Source organism: Thermobia domestica, chromosome 15 (assembly GCF_964235325.1).
Source record: "Thermobia domestica chromosome 15, izTheDome1.hap1.1, whole genome shotgun sequence".
Classification (NCBI taxonomy): Eukaryota; Metazoa; Arthropoda; class Insecta; order Zygentoma; family Lepismatidae; genus Thermobia; species Thermobia domestica.
The window spans coordinates 16,655,846-16,676,864 of record NC_137468.1 but is presented as its reverse complement, the minus strand read 5'-3'; the positions used below and the strand labels follow the sequence as shown (position 1 = coordinate 16,676,864).

Below are 21,019 nucleotides of genomic sequence, written 5' to 3'. Positions count from 1 at the left end.
GCTACAGGACTGACGTCACTCTTCCCGCCTACTTCTCGGATATGCGCAGTTTTTTTTTTTTTTTTTTTTTTTTTTTTTTTTTTTTTTTTTTTTTTTTTTTTCGAATTGCCCTCGTAGATTACATCTAGCCATATTTACACTTATTATACTGGTATTAATATTTAAGAAAGATAAGAAAAGGTTTCTACAAGTTCAGTATAGAACTGAGATGAATGCAAATCTCGAATTAATTAACTGTATTGGTCTGTATTGCTTCTTAATATGCCAGGATATTTAAAAAATATATACACACTTTAGAAACATGTTATATATGAGATATGTTTTAAGTTGCATTGGTTATGACTATCGTTCAGGGACAGGTACCATTAGTGCTAATCGATGCGATGCAATCAGCTGAGAAAGTGCAGCGACGGCGTAGATATGGCTGCCGAGCAACGAGGAAAAAAAAAAATCTAAAATGGTACTAGAAGTTCGAGAATGTCTAACATGCACGACAATGGAAGCAGGAATATGGAGCTGAATCGCCAACACCTTTCAGAATTGCTCGCTTGTGCGTAAGACTGAAAGGGAAAGAACAGTAATGTATACGTATATGGGAAGATTAGACTGCCCTCGCACAGCCACATGTAAAGTGTTGTCTCTTCAGGTGTTAGACGCATTCACACGCTCATCGCAGAAAACGTTCACATGAAACACGAGTGAGTAGGGCAAGCGTAAGTCGTACTTTGCACAGAACAAAATGGAAAACTTACACTCTACAGCTGTTACACGCATTGAATGAAAAGGACCCAAACAGAAAAAATCAGTTTTGTGAATGGTTCTTTAAATTAACCGGCATAACTGTGTGTACTGGGGCCTTTGAAAATCCATATGTTCATGTCGAACAAGCGGTTAATTCTCCAGGACTCAATGTGTGGTGTGGGTTATCATCAACGGAATTAAATGGGCCATTCTTTTTCCAAGTTGTGGTTACTGGTCAGATTTACTTAGAGATGCCAGACATTTTACCATCCAGAAGGGCTTTGTTGAGGATCTATTTCTCATCCAACATGATAGTGCCCAGCCACACTTCCACTTGCACTGTCTGCGTAACAGTACTGGAGAGGACAAAGGAACCCAACTGAATATCCCTCATGTTGGCCTCATTTAAACACCTACATTTTTACTTGTGGAGGGACATCACGAACGTAGTGTACAGTAAGAAGCCCCAGTCACTAGTGGAACTGCGCCACGAAATTGAAATGGCTTTCAAAGTGATTCCTGTGATTACTCTGGCAAATGCTCAAGTGTTTGAGACTGGTGGTTTGCAGTTTAAGTACGACTTATTGTAACTATATGAAGAAACTGTGTCTTTTGTTATAACTTTTCCCTCTACATTGTTCTAATACTCATAATAATATAACAGCTATTCTATTTAAAAGTGTGTATACTACTACTATTATTATTACTATTATAACAGCCCGGTAAAGAGTTAAATCTAATTATCACCCTGGACTTGCTTTCTTCTAAACGTTCAATATTAATTTTTTAGACAACATAACTGATAGAACTTGAATTATTTTCTTCACCACTGCGATACACATGCGTTGTTACATCTTTTCAATATTCTTTCATTTTCTTTCCGTCAGTATGACTCTTACATTTCAAATGAATCTAGTATTAAACAGAATTTTATATTTCCAAACTACTATACAATTAACACGAAGTGATCACTAATGTAAGACGCTTGAGGAGTAGCCCTATAAATGAAATCAAAAAGGTACTCGCTTGTTCTCTAGAATAAAAGGCTCTAAATGCTTGTGTTTACAAGTTTATTATGTTCGTTTATACATTTGTTATCTATATAACTAAATATCCTGTCATCGTATCCTTGCTAAATGTATTTTTTCTTACTTGATAATGGTACTTTCTTACTCCTTCCTTAACACTTTGAGTGCTAATTCCGTATTTTTACGGAGTAGCTTCTCTTTTGTAGAATGCGGATTCCGTATTTAAACGTGATTGGATTCAAAATTTATTTCCATGGTTTTGTTCCTTCATTATAAGGAGTTAGCAGTTTTGAAATATCCCTTGGACTTCATTGTTCGAAATTTCGTCAATAGATGGCGCGAAGATCTTAACTAATACCTTATTACCGCCAGGGTTCAAAAACTGTGTGCTTATTGTTTCACCATCAAAATAGCGAGCAAGAGTCTGTCGGACGGTTCAATACGCTTCAGTTTAGAAGCAGAATTGCGCGACAGCGATGGTGATTTGTTTGAAGGAGAGTTATTGGACGAATGTGAGAATGATCCACACTATGTAGCAACAGAAATATCAGATATCTCAAGCAAGTAACCTTGAGATAATCATTCTCATATTCGTTTCATTTTCCTTGGACTATGTTTAAACGTTATTTGTGATTTGTAATGGTTTTGTGGTTCGAGTACAGAATAATATATATAAGAATAAAGAGCAAGCTCTAAATTTTCAAACTGTGCATGTTGTATTATTTTAGATTTTTTAGATTCTGAGATAATTTTTTAAAAGGTTACAAAAAAAAAAAAAAAAAAAAAACCATCATTCTTGGGAAAGCTTGCACTTTATAGGCCAGCACTCAAAGTGTTAACAATGGGGCCAGTGAAGGCAGCAAAAGTTCGATGCCTAGTGACTTTTTAAAATCAATCCGCAACAGCGTATAGAAGAATACGGAAATTCGTTTTGAGTTTAATTATGAATATGAAATGATCTTGCCAACTGCCCGCTCCCTCATACCTCACATGTAAAATATCATGTAAACAAAATAAAAATAGTAAAACAGCCATAAATGCGGAGAAATCCTATACCTGAAATTGCTAATATGTCTTCATGTCTATGAAACAAGTACCTATCGTGTACTCGATATTTTCATAATGCATCTTCTGGGTGTAACGTTCAATGTTTTAAATTTTGACTGGGTAGAGTTTAGCGTCCCTTTTCAGCATCGAGGTTATGAGACGTGAACCTCAAATTTACGGAGAAATCCGAACCATCGTAATGTGTTCAAATTTCAGGGCTCTCCCATCAGGAATCGAACCCAGGATCCCGTGCACCCAAGGCGCTCGCACTCCTACTAAACCAGAGGAGAGGGTACATTATCAAATATAATGCTAAGTGGGAATACCATCTCTTGATAAGAACGTCAGAATCAAAGGATCACTGCGCAGTGCCTGGATAATCCTGCCTAAAAATTGTATCTTTTCGAAACCCCGCAGGGCTGCTTCTATAGCCAAAATTCGTTAGGAAAAAGAAAAATCGTTCTCAGTAACTTCTTAGTACATTATTATTATTAATAATAACACTGCGCTAGAGATGAGATTAAGGGGGATACTATAGTAATAGTGATTAGTGCGTTGGACTAATGTCCGCGTAGTCCCAGATTCGATTCCCGGCTGGTGCTTCCGTTTTCGGCGTCCACTCAGCGTCATGAGGCAAACTGGGGATTCACGTGACGGCCATTAAGTCTAGAAAGCTCCTGATGTACCTGTTAGGGACAGAGCGTCGCAACGCACTAACCCACGTGATCGCTGCTAGGCTGGGCATAGTTCAGCTGGTAGCTAGCAGATGGCGCTGGAGTAGGCTTAGACTCGCAAATGGGCTGTTACGCCAAATGGTTCGGTTTGGTTTTTAGAGATGAGATTAAATATTGGTGGGAAATGCATAATATTAAGATATTTTGAGACTACATATTGAGTCATGTGTTGGGAACCAGTGGATTTTCAATTATAAAAATTAAGTGTTTAATTATACAGAAATCGGCTGAAAAGTCTACATGAGTCTGTATATACATGGTAGCTGCTCCGGTAATGTGAATTTGTGAAGATAAAATAGAAACTAAGAGGATCCTGAGTTTTTGGTACTTGTTCATCATACCAACCAAGTTTATGTTTCTACTTGGGCATTGTGAAGCCTGTTGATCTCGTCATTACACAAGTGATCGCCAGCTACTAGTAGCTCGCGGGGACATTTTCGGTAGATCGCGTTAACACTCCGTTTCTTTTTTTTTTATTATTATTTTTTTATTTTTTTTAAAGTTGGTAGTTCTCTTGGTTGATACCTCACCGTAGGATTTAAAAACGGCACGTACAGTAGCTCAACAGCTTCATAAGTTTGTCCACCACTGGTGTATACTATTTATGAGATTCTTTAGAAGATTATTATAATCAACTTGAAACACAGCAGAAGTCCAGTTTAACTGCTTGCTTGGTTACAGCCTAATACAGCATAATCTGTTAATGGTGCGGTACCGTTACAAAATACAATCTATTGTAAAACCCAGATCAACACATCGTTTTTGTTAAGGGTCTTCACTACAGCGAAATTAGACCACCGCTAATTTTAGTTTTTCTATAATATCATCAAAACAAATAAAAATATTCAAAAAGCAGAAACGTAGTGAACTAGACAATACTATTTTGCATGCGATACCTCTACCACAATTCACCTATCTGCTTTTGGTATGCCGCTATTTTGCAGAACCCGCAAAAAAAAATGCTAAATCTATCTACAGTTGCAAATCGAAAGCAGATAGATGAGTGGTAATAACGGTATCACATGAAAAATCGTATTATCTAGTTCACTACGTTTCTGCTTTTCGAATATTTTTATTTGTTTTGAAGATATTACAGAAAAACTCTAAAATTAGCGGTAGTTTAATTTCGCTGTAGTGAAGACCCTTAATGCGAACCCTACTTCTGAAGATTTTTTTAATTCATTATGTATGAATGTGCCGAAGTATAATGTGAATATTAGGTTGTCTGATGACGACGAACAGTGAAATATGAAAGAATAACATTATTTTATCGAGTAGTGCAAAAGTTCTGTTTGTGAAAAATAGCTGGTGAAAGTTGTGATCAAATAGATGGCGCTCCAAAAAAATGGAATCGGTGGTCATGTTATTGGAAGAACATTACAGCAGTAACAGGCAGTGAGGTGTACTAGTGGCTTGTAACTGGAGCAAGTGTTGTACTGATCAAATAGATACCAATATGGAACACATCAGACAATATTTACGATTCGAGTTTGATACGGGCAGTAGCATGCCTTTGGTCTGCTGCAACATAAGGAAAGTTTATGGTGAGGATGCAATTGATGATAGCACATGTCGTCGGTGGTTTCGAAAATTCAGGGATGGCGACAGAAGCTACGAAGATCAACCACGGTCAATCAATGTTTTCCGAAGAGAATTTGGATCAAGTCATAACAATCAGTCCGAATCCAACCGTAGACAAGTAAATACAAACCTTCCAGGTTCACAGGGCAACAGTGGAAAAAAGACTTGTGACGCTAGGTTTCACCATGAAGTTCGATCGTTGAGATCCACATCAGCTGAGTGCAACTCAATGAGACAAACGAGTCACGGCATGCGTTTCCTTGCTTTCCCGGTACAAAAATGACCCCTTTTTGACACGGATTGTCACAGGAGACGAGAAGTGAGTTATGTACCGGAACGTGAAGCGTCGCAGGACTTTGTGACGCGTTTCTGACCTGCCTTCATCGACATCTAAACAAGAACTTCATCCCAAAAAAGTGTTATTGAATGTGTGGTGGGATGTTCATGGTATAATTCACTAGGAGGCCCTTAATCAAACCACTAATGCAACCATTTACTGTCAACAGTTAGACAGACTGCAGGAGTCACTGCGGTCGAAGTAGTCAGGCCTTGTCAATCCCAAGGAGTTCTCATTCAACGTGATAACACTAAGCCACACACTGGTGCGATGACACGTTAGAAATCAATCGAGTATGGTTTGGGGGCTTTACCTCACCCACCCTATTCCCTGATTTGGCCCCTACTGACGTGGAGAATGTGAAAATTACCTTACGTGAGTTCTTAAACTCCAAACCTGAGGAGTGTTATCGGCATGGGATTTATCTTCTACCGGAAAAATAGCAAGAGGTCATTGATCATGCTGGTAATTATACACCGTCCTGAACCCTGAACAGTTACATTTTGTATTGTTCGTACGTCCACACGCACGACAAACACGCGCAGAACTTTTGCACATGCCCTATATATTAATTCTAAAGTCTTCTTGAGCGTTAACAATGATAATATTTTACAATTAATACTAAAAAAGACAACAAAACGATAAATTACTACTTTCCTGAATAGCGATGACTTTTACTTCTTACTTTGGCATAGTATTTTATGTCGCGACTACCTCCCTCGCGCTCATCAACTATTAATAAGAACTCAATACAAACACATGCACAACATGTACAAAAATCTAAGTGTACCATACAATTCTACCGCGTTAAACACGACTTTTATCTGATTTATTAAAATACACTTACCTGTATATGATGAGGATTACTAACTATTTCTATTGTCTGCCCTGGCTGCTGCATCATTTGAGCTGCTTCTTCTTGACTTAGCACTTCAAAATTTCCGTCTGCAGACGGCCGGATAAACTGTATTCCTGACGATATGTCTAAGAGCTCTCCTAAAGAAAGAAAAAAATTATCTCAAAATAATGTAAAAAGAAATTTAATCATTCGTTAAGGACGCACAATACAGCTCAGTTTGTAGATTTAACCCATTAACTGTCATGTTAGTTCTATTTAATTCACGTTAGTTTTGAGCCCCGTGCCTCGTGAGGCTTATGTAATTCACAAATTTTATCATCTAGGAAACTGAATGGTACGCAAGCAATTTATGCTCTGATGCTGCAACATATACGTTGCGTCATAGATGGACTTGCGTAAAATCATGCATCTAGTTCGTAAAAACACAATAAAAATATGATTATGTTTTCATTAAATTTGAAAGAATAATTTTGTTTTCCGAGCTTTTCTTCTATTTTCGTAATAAAATTATAAGCCCCAAGATAATTATTAAATAAACTCTGGTAGAGAGTAAAATGGATCACGCACTGGAAGTTTCAATTTCGTTCGGTAGATGTCAACCACTGAAGGATGTTTGCTGCCATCTAACGGCGAGATATGTTTACTTCTATTACCTTTGTTTTAATAGGTGGCGTTAAAGCCACCGTTACCCGTAAAGATGTTAATGGATAAGACTTAATTAACTGACTCGGTCGAGATAATGCTTCTAGCTGTCTATTGCAAATAAAATAATTTCAAAACTCGTTTTCGTTCATGAGATATCGTGTGGAGTAACTGACGGACGTAAGTCGCAGTTACCCGTTAAGATGTTAAGGGACTGATTCCATTTAACGAACTCGGCCATCATAATCATTCAGGCTATCTACACACATAATTCGAAAATTCGCATTTGTTCACAAGTTATCGTGTCGGCTAACGGACGGATGTAAGCCACCGTTACCCGTTAAAAAGTTAAAGAATTGACTTCATATACAGGGCGTCACGATCACTCAAGCTATCTATCGCGAAAAACATAATTCACAAATTCGCTTTTGTTCACAAGTTACAATGTGGGTTAACGGACGGATGTATGTCACCGTTATTCGTTAAAATTGTAACGGATTGACTTTGTTTAACGAGCCTTGGTCGAGATAATCATTCTAGCTATCTATTGCAAAAAATAATTCCAAAATTCGCTTTCACTTAAGAGATATGTTATAGAGTAACGGACGGATGTAAGTCACCGTTACCCGTTAAGACGTTAACGGATTGACTGCATTAACGTACTCGGCTGAGATAATTACTGTAGCTATCTAGACAAGAAAAATATCTCAAAATCTCTCCTTCGTTCAAAAGTTACCGTGTAGACTAATCGACGGACGTATGTAGCCGTTATCCGTTAAGATGTTAACGGATTGACTCCATGGTTGAGATAATAATTCTAGCTATCTATCTATTGCAAAATACAAAATTCAAAAATTCGCTTACATTTAAGTTACCGTGTGGAGTAACGGAAGTACGTATGGGCGTACTAACATTACAGTATTATGAAGTAACGGAAATATGTACGGACAAACACTACATTATTATGGAACAACGGAAGTGCGTACGGACGTGCTCACACTACAATGTTATGGAGCAATGGAAACACGTATGGACGTACTAACATTACAATATTATGGAGTAACAGAAGTACGTACGGACGTACTAACGATGGTATAAGTTCCTTTTCGTGATTCTAATAAACGTGGCAGTCAATATGTTAAATGTGAATTATGTCGTCTTTCTTCATTAAAATCAATGGTGATTTTCAATGATATGGTTTTCTAAATTTCATCTACATAATTACTTGAATGACCCTTCGATTAGTTTACCTTTGACTTTAGTTATTGTAGTTATATAGGGTTTACAAGCAAAGTGTTAATTCCTTGCACAGCGTGAATGGTTTTTAACCTGGAACATAGTAGAACTTTTTGGAGTGCCTAATTTGAGAGGCTTCTGACATACTGTACATATTTTTGCCTCTCTTAAGAAAATTCTGAATAACCTCAGTCTCTTCCCTATAATTAGTTACCTAAAAGTATGTCCAGCTAACAGTGAGATTTCTATAAAAAGCAAACAAATATTCAGCTTTATATACAAAATCAGTAATACAGAATAATTATAAGACAGGGTGTCGACTAAAATTCCAAAATGAAATTTCGTGATTCTTTCGTGACCTTTTCTTCACCAAATCATAAAATTTCCTAACATTTTCAAGAGCAAATTTGGGTGCGGATTAGGCCGAATTTTTATCCATACGATAGAAACGTACCTTGCTTGCGATTTGGAAACGTCTAAAGCCGACCATAGACATTTTTGGTGGTGAATTTTGACGTTTTATTTGACGTGAAATTTTCCAATCTGTACTTACATTTGTACAGTTTAAAAAAAAAAAAATCGTAACCCAAAAGCTAAATTTCGTGACTTTCATGACCGTTTTCTGATTTCGTGACTTTTTCGTGACTTTCGTGACCGATAGATACCCTGTAAAATATATTTCGTAATTCAGGATATGCAACATATCGTAATACTGTACCGGTACTTAGAATTAAGCAGATAAGGCTGAACAGTCTTAAATTCAGTTATCACAATTTTGAGCTTTTGATTATATATATATACACAAGGTGTTTCAAAACAACACCGACAACGTTTGAGAAATGATTCCTCAATGAAAAGATGCAATCGCCATCCTTGAATTGCTCTTCAACAGTGGGAAGCAAGAAGGTGCTTAAAGCATCAATGTAGGCCTGCGCTGTGAGAGTGCCACGCAAAACAACAAGTGGTGCAAGTCCCCTCCAAGAAAAACACGACCACACCATAACACCACCAGCTCCAAATTTTACTGTTGGCACTACACACGTTGACAGATGACGTTCACCGGGCATTCGCCATACCCACACCCTGCCATCGGATCACCACATTGTGTACCATGATTCGTCAATCCACACGTTTTTCCACTGTTCAATCGTCCAATGTTTACGCTCCTTACACTACGCGAGGCGTCGTTTGCCATTTACCTGTGTGATGTGTGGCTTATGAGCAGCCGCTCGACCATGAAATCCAAGTTTTCACCTCACGCCTAATTGTCATAGTACTTGGAATGGATCCTGATGCAGTTTGGAATTCCTGAATGATGGTCTGGATAGATGTCTGCCTATTACACTTTACGACCCTCTTCAACTGTCGGCGGTCTCTGTCAGTCAACAGACGAGGTCGGCCTGTACGCTTTTGTGCTGTACGTGTCCCTTCACGTTTCCATTTCACTATCACATCAGACACAGTCGACCTAGGGATGTTTAGGAGTGTAGAAATCTCGCATACAGACTTCTGACACAAGTGACACCCAATCACCTGATCACGTTCGAAGTCCGTGAGTTCCGCGAAACGCCCCATTCTGCTTTCTCACGATGTCTAATGACTACTGGGGTCGCTGATAATGAGTACCTGGCAATAGGTGGCAGCACAATGCACTTAATTTGAAAAACGTATGTTTTGGGGGATGTTCGGATACTTTTAATCACATAGTGTATATACACGAAGTCAATATTCAAATACTTATACTAAATAATTTGTATTAGTAACAAAATATACAGAAGTCTTTAAACTATGTAAAATAAATATAAATGGAACATTTTAAACACAAATTCATTCACGTCTTCTTAACAATCAGCCACATGATTTAAAGCAACAAGCGCCACAGGATTCTTGTTTCAGATCAAATTCTACAAAAATTTCTTCCATAAATGAAACGCATCCCTGCACTGGACGTAACCACGTACACTATACATTGTAATCCAATATTTGAAAATAACTGGAATTGAATGAGTGAAACAGAAGAATGATCTTAAGTTGCACAGCAACCTAATTAACTATTAATCCGCCACATTTAGTTGAGAATTGAGAATGGGAAGTTTTCACGAAAAACTCCCACTTTACAGCACTGCTTCAAAAAAAATTCAAAATTGTACACACAACTGTTGACGTAAAAATTGGTAAATTTTAATGTGTAAAATAGTTTATAATGCTATTAATTACAAAGAATTGCTAATTATTTCCTTTATTGTTTGTTGATATTGTATATTACGTGTAAAATTATCTTAAAAAAAAAAAAAGAAGAAATATTGCCTGTCAGATTCACACATAAAACTCATCTTTTAAGAAGATTTGTAAAATCTCCAGTCTTCGAACAAGGAATCTCGGTAAAGATTATTTTCTACAAAAATAAGTGAATCAAGAGGTCAGTTGTCCAATTTTTTAATTTTAGAACCCTTGTATCTAAAGAACAGATCCCCCCCTCCCCCATAAATTGATTAAATATTTTTGTGAATCACTTTACATGTTGAGAAAGGTCCCAGTATAAGTAACTGAAACCGTTCAGGAAAACTCTTAAAGACACAATAAACAAGTTGTATCCATGCTGCTACTTTTTAAACAGTATTGAAAAAGCATCAATTACTTTGTTTAAATAAATAATCTCACGTAAATTTTACACCCTTTTCTTTAAAATCAAAATAACTATAAAACAAAAATAATGACTAACGTTATATATCACCACAGAGTATCAAAGTAATTTTCACGAATGTTTACTCTTGACACTCAATGTAAGCCGGACAAAAAACATTCAGTTAGTGGCACAGATTCTGAACAATAAACATCAAAAGTGATGGTGAACTTTCATTAGTCAATCAGGAAAAGAAAGAATGATGGTACATTGTCTAAAGCATAAGAAAATTGCCCTACTTCCGTCTGCCCTCCAACATTATAGACTTATCATTTCATCCTATGGTAGTGGATTGCATCCGCCTGCCATTGGCTGTAAAACCCATTTTCCACCACCAATCATGTTCAATATGATGACCACTGTGATGAACTCAGCACTCTTAAGTAACTAGTTACAAGATACAAAGTTTCAGGTCTATATATAATACGAAAAAAGCAACTATAATTTTCCCGACAAAGGGGTTCTTCATCTATGCATATACATGTACATAGTGTGTGGGTAGGTAGAGAGGTTTTGCAAAGCAAACTAATTTATTTTATAATATATCCTCTACCAAATAGTCAGGTAAGGTAAAAAGGGAAATAGGGTTTGATACTGAATAGAAGTACAGAAGTAAAATTCCCTAACTTTTGCAAGTTTTTAAGTTTTTCATGAAATTTCCTGACTTTTGCAGGACTTTTCACCAGCAAGCTGAATTTCGTAATTTTTCAGATCGGTGGGGATCCTGTAACTGCACATCAGGGCTTCTATTCAGCATAGATTGATCCAGTTTAGCCCACTCGTCCTTACTTATTTTCTTAAAACCCTCAACTATTATAGTTCGACGTTTTGTGATATTCTGTTTTAGTAGTCCAAAGGCACGAAAGTCCATCCAACATCTGTATAAGCGCTACCTAGCTGTGATAAATGGCGTTATGTCATCATAGTAGATCAGGCGTGGATCTATTTGACCAGGTCAAAGGAAGTTCGTGATTTTTCTATCGTCTTATCGATGGAAAGTGGCATGCACAGAGATTCGGACGAGCAAGAAAAAGTTTCCCCCCAAAGGATTTATGGTAGTGGCGGTTTCTGTACCTATACACAGAGTGGCATTTAATGTGAAGGTAAATGCTACTTACTTATATACAGCATGTCTGAGATTCGTTTACATGCCCCGGCTTTGTGTGGCAATGAAACTACAAAAATTCACATCCATCAAGAAGAGGCCAACAGTTACACCTCCAAAACAAATGGGTAATTACATAGCTTGTATATTTACACACATCCCTGTTAAATCGACAAATACATCACCCACGCATTTTTGTGCCTTTGGCCTATTAAAACGGAACATCACAAAAATACTGAGATATCAACATTTGAGGAACTCTTAAAAGAATGGAAGAACAAGTGAGACAAACTCATACTGTGCTGAAGAGCATTCTCCTTCAATGAAAGCTCAGATGTCATGCAATCGTCTATCGCACGGACATCACATTGAACATGATCGGTGGTAGAAAAGGAGTTTTACAATCTAGGACAGACGGGCAATTCATTACCATAAGGATGAAACAACCGTCAATTGGCATCTCTTGCTTTACAAACTGGAATACATGAAGGACGAGGCCACGGTGTAATGCGAGAAATTAAGGGTAGAACATGAGTTTAAAACATTTAAGGATTAATTCATTTTACAACAGTACTGAGTCTGGTTCCCTGCCGGATTTCTTAACCTTTAAACTCCCTTGTTTATACCTAGGTAGATTAAAATTACATCTCAGGATTAAATTCACATATCACAAATGAATTTAAATGAATTAATCCGTTTAAAATAAACAACATATTTACTGGTAAATTCTAAACAGCTTGCTCCGATTGCTTATAAATAGATAGTTGCCAGATTTAATTGTATCTTTTACTTGCTCTCTATCTCTCAGCATGTTACACCAAAGAGAGTGGGACAGTGGTGTTTGTTTCTTTCTAACACTTTGCTCTATAAATAATGACTGAAAATGCCTAATTATGAGTAAATAAATCAAAAGAAAAAATAACTAGTATTTTGTGTAATATTTTGCTAATCTACTTGACAATGCTTTTTTTGAAGAACCACAGCAGCAGGATATTTGTTGCTTATATATTAGGTTAACTAAATTTCGGAGGTAGCTTGTAAACTTTGTGTGTTTTCTGAACTTTATGAATGCAAAGGGACGAAGAACAGCTTTTGCTTTAGTTTTCAAAGATCTGTAATATATGAATTTGTCACATAATATGAACATCAGGGTAGAAACATATATTAGTTCAATCTCAGAGTCAATGCTCCATTAAAAGTCAATTTTCTACCCTTGTTTCTGGAGACATCATTTGCTGGTATCTATATTACTGCCTCAGAGGATTTTTTTTTTTTTTTTTTTTTTTTTAAGAAAAAATGGGGAAAAATTGGCAGTCTAACGAACACTAAGGCTTTCATGGAGCTAAACAAAACAACCCTGTCAAGATCTAAAGCTTGATAAAATTATACAGCAATAAAATCTCGATGTTAAAACAGTTGATGCTCTCTAAAACTCTTCCGTACATACGGAACAAAATACGAAAAATGCATTCATGTAAAAAAAATGTAAATTTGTCAGTGTATTTTTAATTTCTTTCTTAGTTTAACGTCTCACGTTTATGCTCCTAGGTTAAGGAAGATGATGTTGATGATAAAAGCGAAATGATGGAATAAAAGAAGAAAGAAACCGGAGAACCCCGAAAAACCCATGCACATAGTATTTTTCCACCACATAGCCCACCTGGAAAGCTGGGACCAAACCAAGGACTCCAAGCACCACAGTTGAGCCTTCCACCACTAAGCCACTGTGGCTACTTGTCAGTAAATATCAGATATAATTCGTAATAATAATTAAATTTACCTTGTACACCTTGTTCCTGAGATTGCACCATATTAACCGCTGCTGCGAGTAAATTAACGGGATTGAGCTCTTGTAGTTCTTCTTGTGGTATCATAGTTCCGTCCTCACGAACATAATGCACTTGAGGTTCAACTACGAAAATAAATAAATAAAATAAATTTTATTTAAATTATCAACTCTTACACAGCTTAGAACTGCTTCAATTACACCGCAGGCTACTTAACCTACTTGACCAGAGTTAACGCACAAGCAAACCAGTATACGCAGTGTGAAAGATAATTTACTTGAAGCTTTGTTCATACTATGATAATACATATATTATCAATTAACACTGTATTTTTATTTGGTACGATAGTTGTCAACGTCTTGGACGGCACTGTCGATAAGACGTCACCGTACCAAATGGCAAGATTAGTTTCCATCCACATTGAGGTCGAGAATTTTGTCTCACTTTACTCTTGTTCTAATGAGGTTTTTCGAGGTTCACCCAGGTTGAGTTTTTGGGGAACCTGGGAAGGGGAGAAGGTGAAGGTAGTATTAGCGTAATCTTGACTAGGAAGTGTGAATCCTTACCACTAAACAGCTTTTGGGCCCCTTATGACCTGTCTGCGATGTGAGCGTCTTTATTTATTTATTTATTTATTTATTTATTTATTTATTTACTTATGTATTTATTTACGATATCAGGGCTCATAGTGGTCTGGTCTCTTCTAAATAGTTGAAAAGTGACTAAAAGAACATGAAAAAGTGACCAAAATCTTATCAAAAAGTAACTTTAAACCTTGATACCAAACTTAAGCATAAATTGAATTTTACTTTTTTCTTTCTTTTTTTAATTTTTTTTTTTTCAACCAAAATAGGCTGGCTAGATCATAGCTAAAATACGTAATATTTTAACATGTTAAATCACAACTGTTTTACTTAAGTTTGTCGGCTAATAAAAAAAAATTGGATTACTTGTGTTCAGAGGTTCATTATTAATTACATACTTTGCACGATTTTGTATTTTAACTTTGATTTGGATGGGGTAAAGCCAAATTTCTATATTTTCATTATGTCCAATAACACAAAATTAAAGTAATATAATTAATACATAGCATCTAGATTACCATTAACTGATAATAAAACTGTCTTGTACAATTGGTTTGTTACAAATTTTGTCTTGGTACCACATGATTGGTAAACATAGATGTGGCTTCTACCAACCTTCCGCATATAATAAAAAGTAAACTGTAAACAGGTAATATATATGTCATTCTCCTTTAATACAATAAGATCGAAGCAAATAACGTGGATTGTGTTTTTACCCTTATTATGAAGTTTCAAAATAAATTACAAATGTTAACTAAAAATTCAGTTGCATACAAAATGAAATAAAAAGCAGTAACAAGAACGTATGCTAACAGATTTTCGCATTTTCACATAAATTTAGTCTTTCTTCATAAAGAAGTGTTATTAAGGAGGATTTTTTTTTTCTTATTCACCATTTTCTGCAAGTCATCGGTCTGTTTCTGTTCATCTTACTTTCTTCAATCCTTCCAACATATCCTGCGCAAAGTGCACTACAGTCACAGCTGTACATGGCAGCAAGTACTGAAGTTTTCAGAAGAGTAATAAGTAACAAGTTTCTGCCTTTCTCCATTTATGTTTATAATATTTTTCTTAGAAAACTGCCAATGCAAAACGTAAGTCACACGAAAAGTTACTTTACTCCCCAAAAAAGTAACTTTTAGAGAAGAACTTGAAAAAAAAAAAAAAAAGTAGCTTTTGGTGACCAACTTAAAAAAAGTAACTTTTAGTTTTAAAAAAATGACTCACTATAAGCCCTGCGATGTTTGTCAATTGGAAACACTGATACCCCTTCCAACAATCATAGATGTAAGACTAAATACTTTTAGATGTGTGTTCCCCACTGTTTAAACCTTAAAATTTAAGTTAAAGAAGAAGCATATCTTCAAAGTTAACTTAATGGTTCTTTTGATCTCCATTACTTTGTTTCACATTATTGCCAATCCCTTTTCCACCACGTTAAAACTCGAAATTAATTTTTTTTTAACCCTTAACGAGTTTTCGTTACCATTTGGCAACACATTTTTTGATCTTGCCTATTGCGTTTGAAGAGTATTATTTTCAGGTATTGTTCGTTGTGGTAGTTTGTGTACATACTTTTTCGCGATGGAAGAGCAGCTATTGCCCCCTGGTGACAACTCTGGTGAATTTTACGCGAGAAGTAATCTGTGGATATGTTGTTTCGGAAGCAGACAGAAAAGGTAGTGAACTGTTAAGGGTTAATGTTCAACGGTCATTCCCTTGAGACTAAAGAGGCGGATGATTACTGAAAGTGAATGATTGTGAAATTGTTTCTGTGCTCACCCACTGGGAATCGAACTCGGGACCCACATCCATCAAAGGTGAACGCGCTAGCCACTAGACCAGCGAGTGCCGAAAATCGTCAGTCCCTTGTTTCGTTCATTCCATCACTGAACTCGAAGACGTGGATGCTTTTTAAAACGTGCGAAGTTACGGATTAACGCATATAACGCATGAGAGACTGTTCTATTCCCTGTAGGAACGTAATTCGGGTTCTACGTTAAGCTTAGACTTCAAGTTTCACATAGTCTAGCTGTTGGAAAGGGACAACAGAAGTCTAAACAAACCGACGCCTCTGGGGTTATTAAAACATGAATTAGTTCACGTGGAAGATTGCACGTCCACTTCCACAAACATCCGTCTGGATGCATCTGCCTTACAAAAGACACACACACTAAATGTGGAATGAAAATATATATATATATATATATACCAAGCACGAAGCGCAAGTGATACAACAAAGGCACATTGAAATGCTTATATGGTTCAAATTGTGCACTGAACGATGCTAAGGGTAAAGCCAGTCCTGTGATGTTATATACAGGGTATTAATAAATTATAATGAGAAGGGATTCCTCACATCAAAATACGAAAATAATTCATATACACATGTGAGGAAAAGTTCATAGTTTTAGAGCTAGGGTTGTTCAAAGGCTGGAAAACATAAATTATAACACGCATTATTTCAAGCACGACGAATCATGGATTGGCGGTCCATATTGGCGTAAAGTAAGTCTCATACACACGTTATCCAAAAATGCATCTTTCATCAAGGTGCAATAGGTGCGCAAGAGATTCCTCAGAGGACATAATACCCAGACAGGCTTGCAACAAAATTCTCAGATACACTCGGACTTAAAGACAGGTCCAATGTAGACAAAAAAAAGTGAGAAATGAAATGAAATCTTTGAGTTTAACGTCCCACGATTATACCAGTGAGGCTACGGGAGACGATGATTAAAGCAAGTGAATGATAATGAAATAATTAGTGGGAGGAAACGGGAGTACCCCGAGAAAACCCACGAGCACGATGTTGTTCACCACAATCTTACTTGGCCGGGAATCGAACCAGGAGTCTCAGGCACCAGAGGTAAGCGCTCTACCACTGAGCCACCGTGCCCCCAACAAAAAGTAAGCCTTAACAGCAGTGATGTTGGTGAAAAGTTCTAAGTGTTACGGACTGCCAGCGCCACGGTTCATAGTGTTCCAAAGAATGTGCGCTGTGATGTGGTTTTTTCACGTATAAATGTCAAAAAATGCATCAACATGACCCGTTCTTCCGAACACGAGGAATCCTAGAGCTGGCGGTCCTGACACTTCGAACTTCCCGCCGACGCATTACGTGTTTATATACAGTATATAAATAAAATTCAAGTTTTCAATCAATTTACACATTAAAAAATTTACACCAGACAGTACGGAAATAAGTTTATCTTATTTTTCTTGCCCATTGGATAGTGATTTAGTTCTTAATGTTATCATATAATAGGTATATCTATCCACTAACCATGTATGATCTTTTTTTGCTACAAGTGGTGGCGCCATAGTGGTTTGAAGAAACAACTACAAGAAAAAGTATGGCGACCGAGTATAATGACTGATGATAATGTTAAAATTTTGAACTGGAACAAAGATCCGAGCAGTGGTGCGGTATAAATGGGAAAACGGAAACTCATGTTCACAAACCTACACACGATTCGTATATATAGGGTGTTTCAAAACAATACCTACAACGTCTGGGAGGTGATTCTTCACACAAAGATAAGACAAAAAGTGTAGATCAACCTGGGTGCACAAATGCTTCCTTTCGGAGCTATAGGCTGCCGAAAATATGAAAAAAATGAACTTTAAAGACCAATAGCTCCAAAACTATTTTACCTTTCGTCTCTTCTTTTGTACTCTCTGCAGCTATTTCTTGTTTTATTTGCGGTACGGATACTTTCTTTGGCAACTTAGTCTCTGGAACTTCAGTTGTTGCAGTCTCCTGTTCTTGTTCAGGACCAGGCGGCTCTACTTGAATGGTCAACTGGCCATCTTCACCTACTTTTTGAATTACCGTTGCCACCACAGGAACCTATAGAATAGAAGGAAGAAAAACAGACGTGAGAATTAAGCGTTAATAATCATAACGTAAGTGCAGAATTTACTTGTCCAGTGGACACTTAAAAAGCTCAACTATTAAAACTCAAAGCTCAACAATCTACATATTAAAATGCTAGATTTATATCTTTGTGCTCAATAAAAGTTTATATGTTTGTGGACAATCTTTTCGACAGTGAGATTGGGAACCATAGGCTCTAGAAAGATATCGTTTTCACTGATCGACTGCAAATTTTGTGTAGATTGTTCAGTTCTAATTGAATGTTTACAAAACATGCCCATTATTTTTTGTTACATTTTTTAGGAGTACACTGGAAGTGTTGAAATTTTAAAAAAAAGAAAGCATATCCTACCAGTTATACATTCCAACATCATATATTTGTATACAGGGGTTGTATATCTCTCGGGCGTTTGTTTCATGGCCAAATGATAATGAGAAACAGAGGGTAACCATTTCTTCGATCTAATATGAATCTTTATTGTTTGGAGTGTTTTGCCCAATGAACACCATATATCACTGACATTGTAATTAGTTGTGTACGTAATGTATTTGCTTATTACATACTGAATGCAAGAAGAAAGAAAGCACCGATCATACATGAATTAGAAATTCCAACTGGAAGTAGACTCAAATCTTACAAACTGTGCGAGATATTGAAAAGATAATCTTAAAAAAAAAATCTCTTCTTTATGATACTCCTTGCCGATTTTTATCAAGATGTCTTTCACTTGTGTCTGTAAAGGTACATGTACAGATGTTGTGAGGAATGATAAGGAGATTCATGCTCATATATAAATGATGCGCTATGTAGAAAGCGCAGGTTCAGTTATTTAACTATTAAAAAACTTAAAATCGCAAGTGTTTTTTCGAATAATAGGCACTTTCAATCAGTTTATAAGGAGATAATACAAGATTTTTACAAAATAATTTGTATCTTTTCCCCTGATTTGCAGGCGTCAGACCAACCATCTCCCCTGACCCGTAGATCTAGATCCACCAACGAGGAATACCTGTACGAGCTAAATAAAGGTTTGGTAATGAAATTACATAAAATATTTCTGTTTAACGTCCCACGATTATGCCCTTTAGGCTAAAGCAGACGATTATTAAGACAAGTGAAGAATGATGGAAGAACTGGTAGAATGAGAAAGTGGGAGGAAACGGGAGTACTCCTAGAAAACTCCCGGACACGATGTTGTCCACCACAAACTTATTTGGCCGGGGATCGAAGCAGAGACCCCACGCACCCGAGGTAAGCGCTCTACCACTGAGCCACGGTGCGCCCCTTAAAAACAGTGGATAAATGAAACACTAAAGTAACCGAAGAATTGCCATCTGAGTTACTGAATAAATGTTATGCGACATCTTTTAAGTTAATACACATAAACGGAAACTTTAAAAAACTTTTCCACAAGAAGCAACTGTAACATTAGGAGTTTCAGAAAAATTCCAGATACTGCTTTAATCAATTTCACGGAAACAAGCTTCTTAAAAAAGCACAAATAAAACAACACATAATTAATTACTTTAATCAGATATTTTGATTATTTCTCACTCCATAAAAACTGAATACTGACAGAATGTTTTATTTTTACATATGCAAATATTTAAAGGTTTGACATAATAAAGTTTTGGGGAAGGGCATATACTCATGTCAATTCTCTAACCTTTATTTTTCTTCATTTTTTAAAAATTATTATTTATGTTAAATGTACAAGATGTTGAAATGAAAAGTCGTGTACAAAATACTAAAATGTTAAAAATGTAAAAAACTACGGTAAACTTATTAAATACCGGCACTATATAAAAGCTACTAACAGTAATAACTACGATTATCTTCTTATTGTTTTAAAATTATTTTAATAATTTTCTTAATAATACAACAATAATTTTCTTACAAATTTGATAGACTAGTAAAAAATCATCGTGTAAAACGTAAAAGAAACATTAAATAATATTACTAAGTGTCACAAATACTTATATTCACTGCTTCAGACTTGTTTCATTTGCTCTTTAATGGTTTTCCGCATTTGAATTATCGACTTATCATAACAAATATGTAAAACAAAAAAATATTCCTAAGCACATCCCCAATTTTTCCTTGATTTCCAGGTTAAATTACCGTTTTCCTTGATTTCCCGACATTTTTCACACAACACTTCGTTTTCCCTGAATTTTACAGGATTTTCTTGATTTCCAGATTTGTAAGAACTCCGTACTTTTTCAAATACAGAACCCTTCTACGTTGTTCATTATTAACTTTGGAAATATTCCACAGTATTAATAAAACAGGCTCTGGAAAATGTGGGCGTATCCACCTTTCACTTTCTGTGGATACTTAAGTTGTTATTCTTGGATTAATCTTTCATGACGTGCCTGATAAAGGCATTGTAACGTTGCCGAAAGTGTTTGATACTTTGGTGAGTATTGTTTTATTAATACAATTTAGAACTCTTGCATCGAAAGTACAAGATGATGTTCATAAATTGATTCGATCTTCTAATGAGTGATTTAGCGTGGTGAAAAAGACAACAAAGTAAGTGGAACTGCATCATTTATACCGTTTACCAGATATTGTAAGTGTCATGAAGTCTAGGAGGCTTAGATGGGTAGGTCAAGTAACCAGAATGAAGAAAATAGGAGCGCTTTGAAAGTTTTAACTAGAAATCCAATCAAAAACGATCATTAGGAAGACCTAGGCCCAGATGGGAAGACAACATTAAGATGGATCTCGCAGAAATAGGAGTACAAAGTAGAAACTGTATTTGTTGGCTA

At 36.3% G+C, this 21,019-nt stretch overlaps 1 protein-coding gene across 4 annotated transcripts in view; it reads right to left on the bottom strand.

Moving 5' to 3' along the window:
• The window catches only part of LOC145672096 (uncharacterized), a 76,552-nt gene that overhangs the window by 8,695 nt on the left and 46,838 nt on the right, over positions 1-21,019 (bottom strand). For all 4 annotated transcript variants that reach the window (XM_081741360.1, XM_081741361.1, XM_081741362.1 and 1 more), the window contains exons 13-15: positions 18,022-18,217; positions 13,774-13,905; positions 6,316-6,464 (exon numbers count right to left, since the gene is read on the bottom strand). In XM_081741360.1, coding sequence (XP_081597486.1) covers positions 6,316-6,464; positions 13,774-13,905; positions 18,022-18,217 — 477 coding nt within the window. The remainder of the gene's footprint in view (positions 1-6,315; positions 6,465-13,773; positions 13,906-18,021; positions 18,218-21,019) is intronic.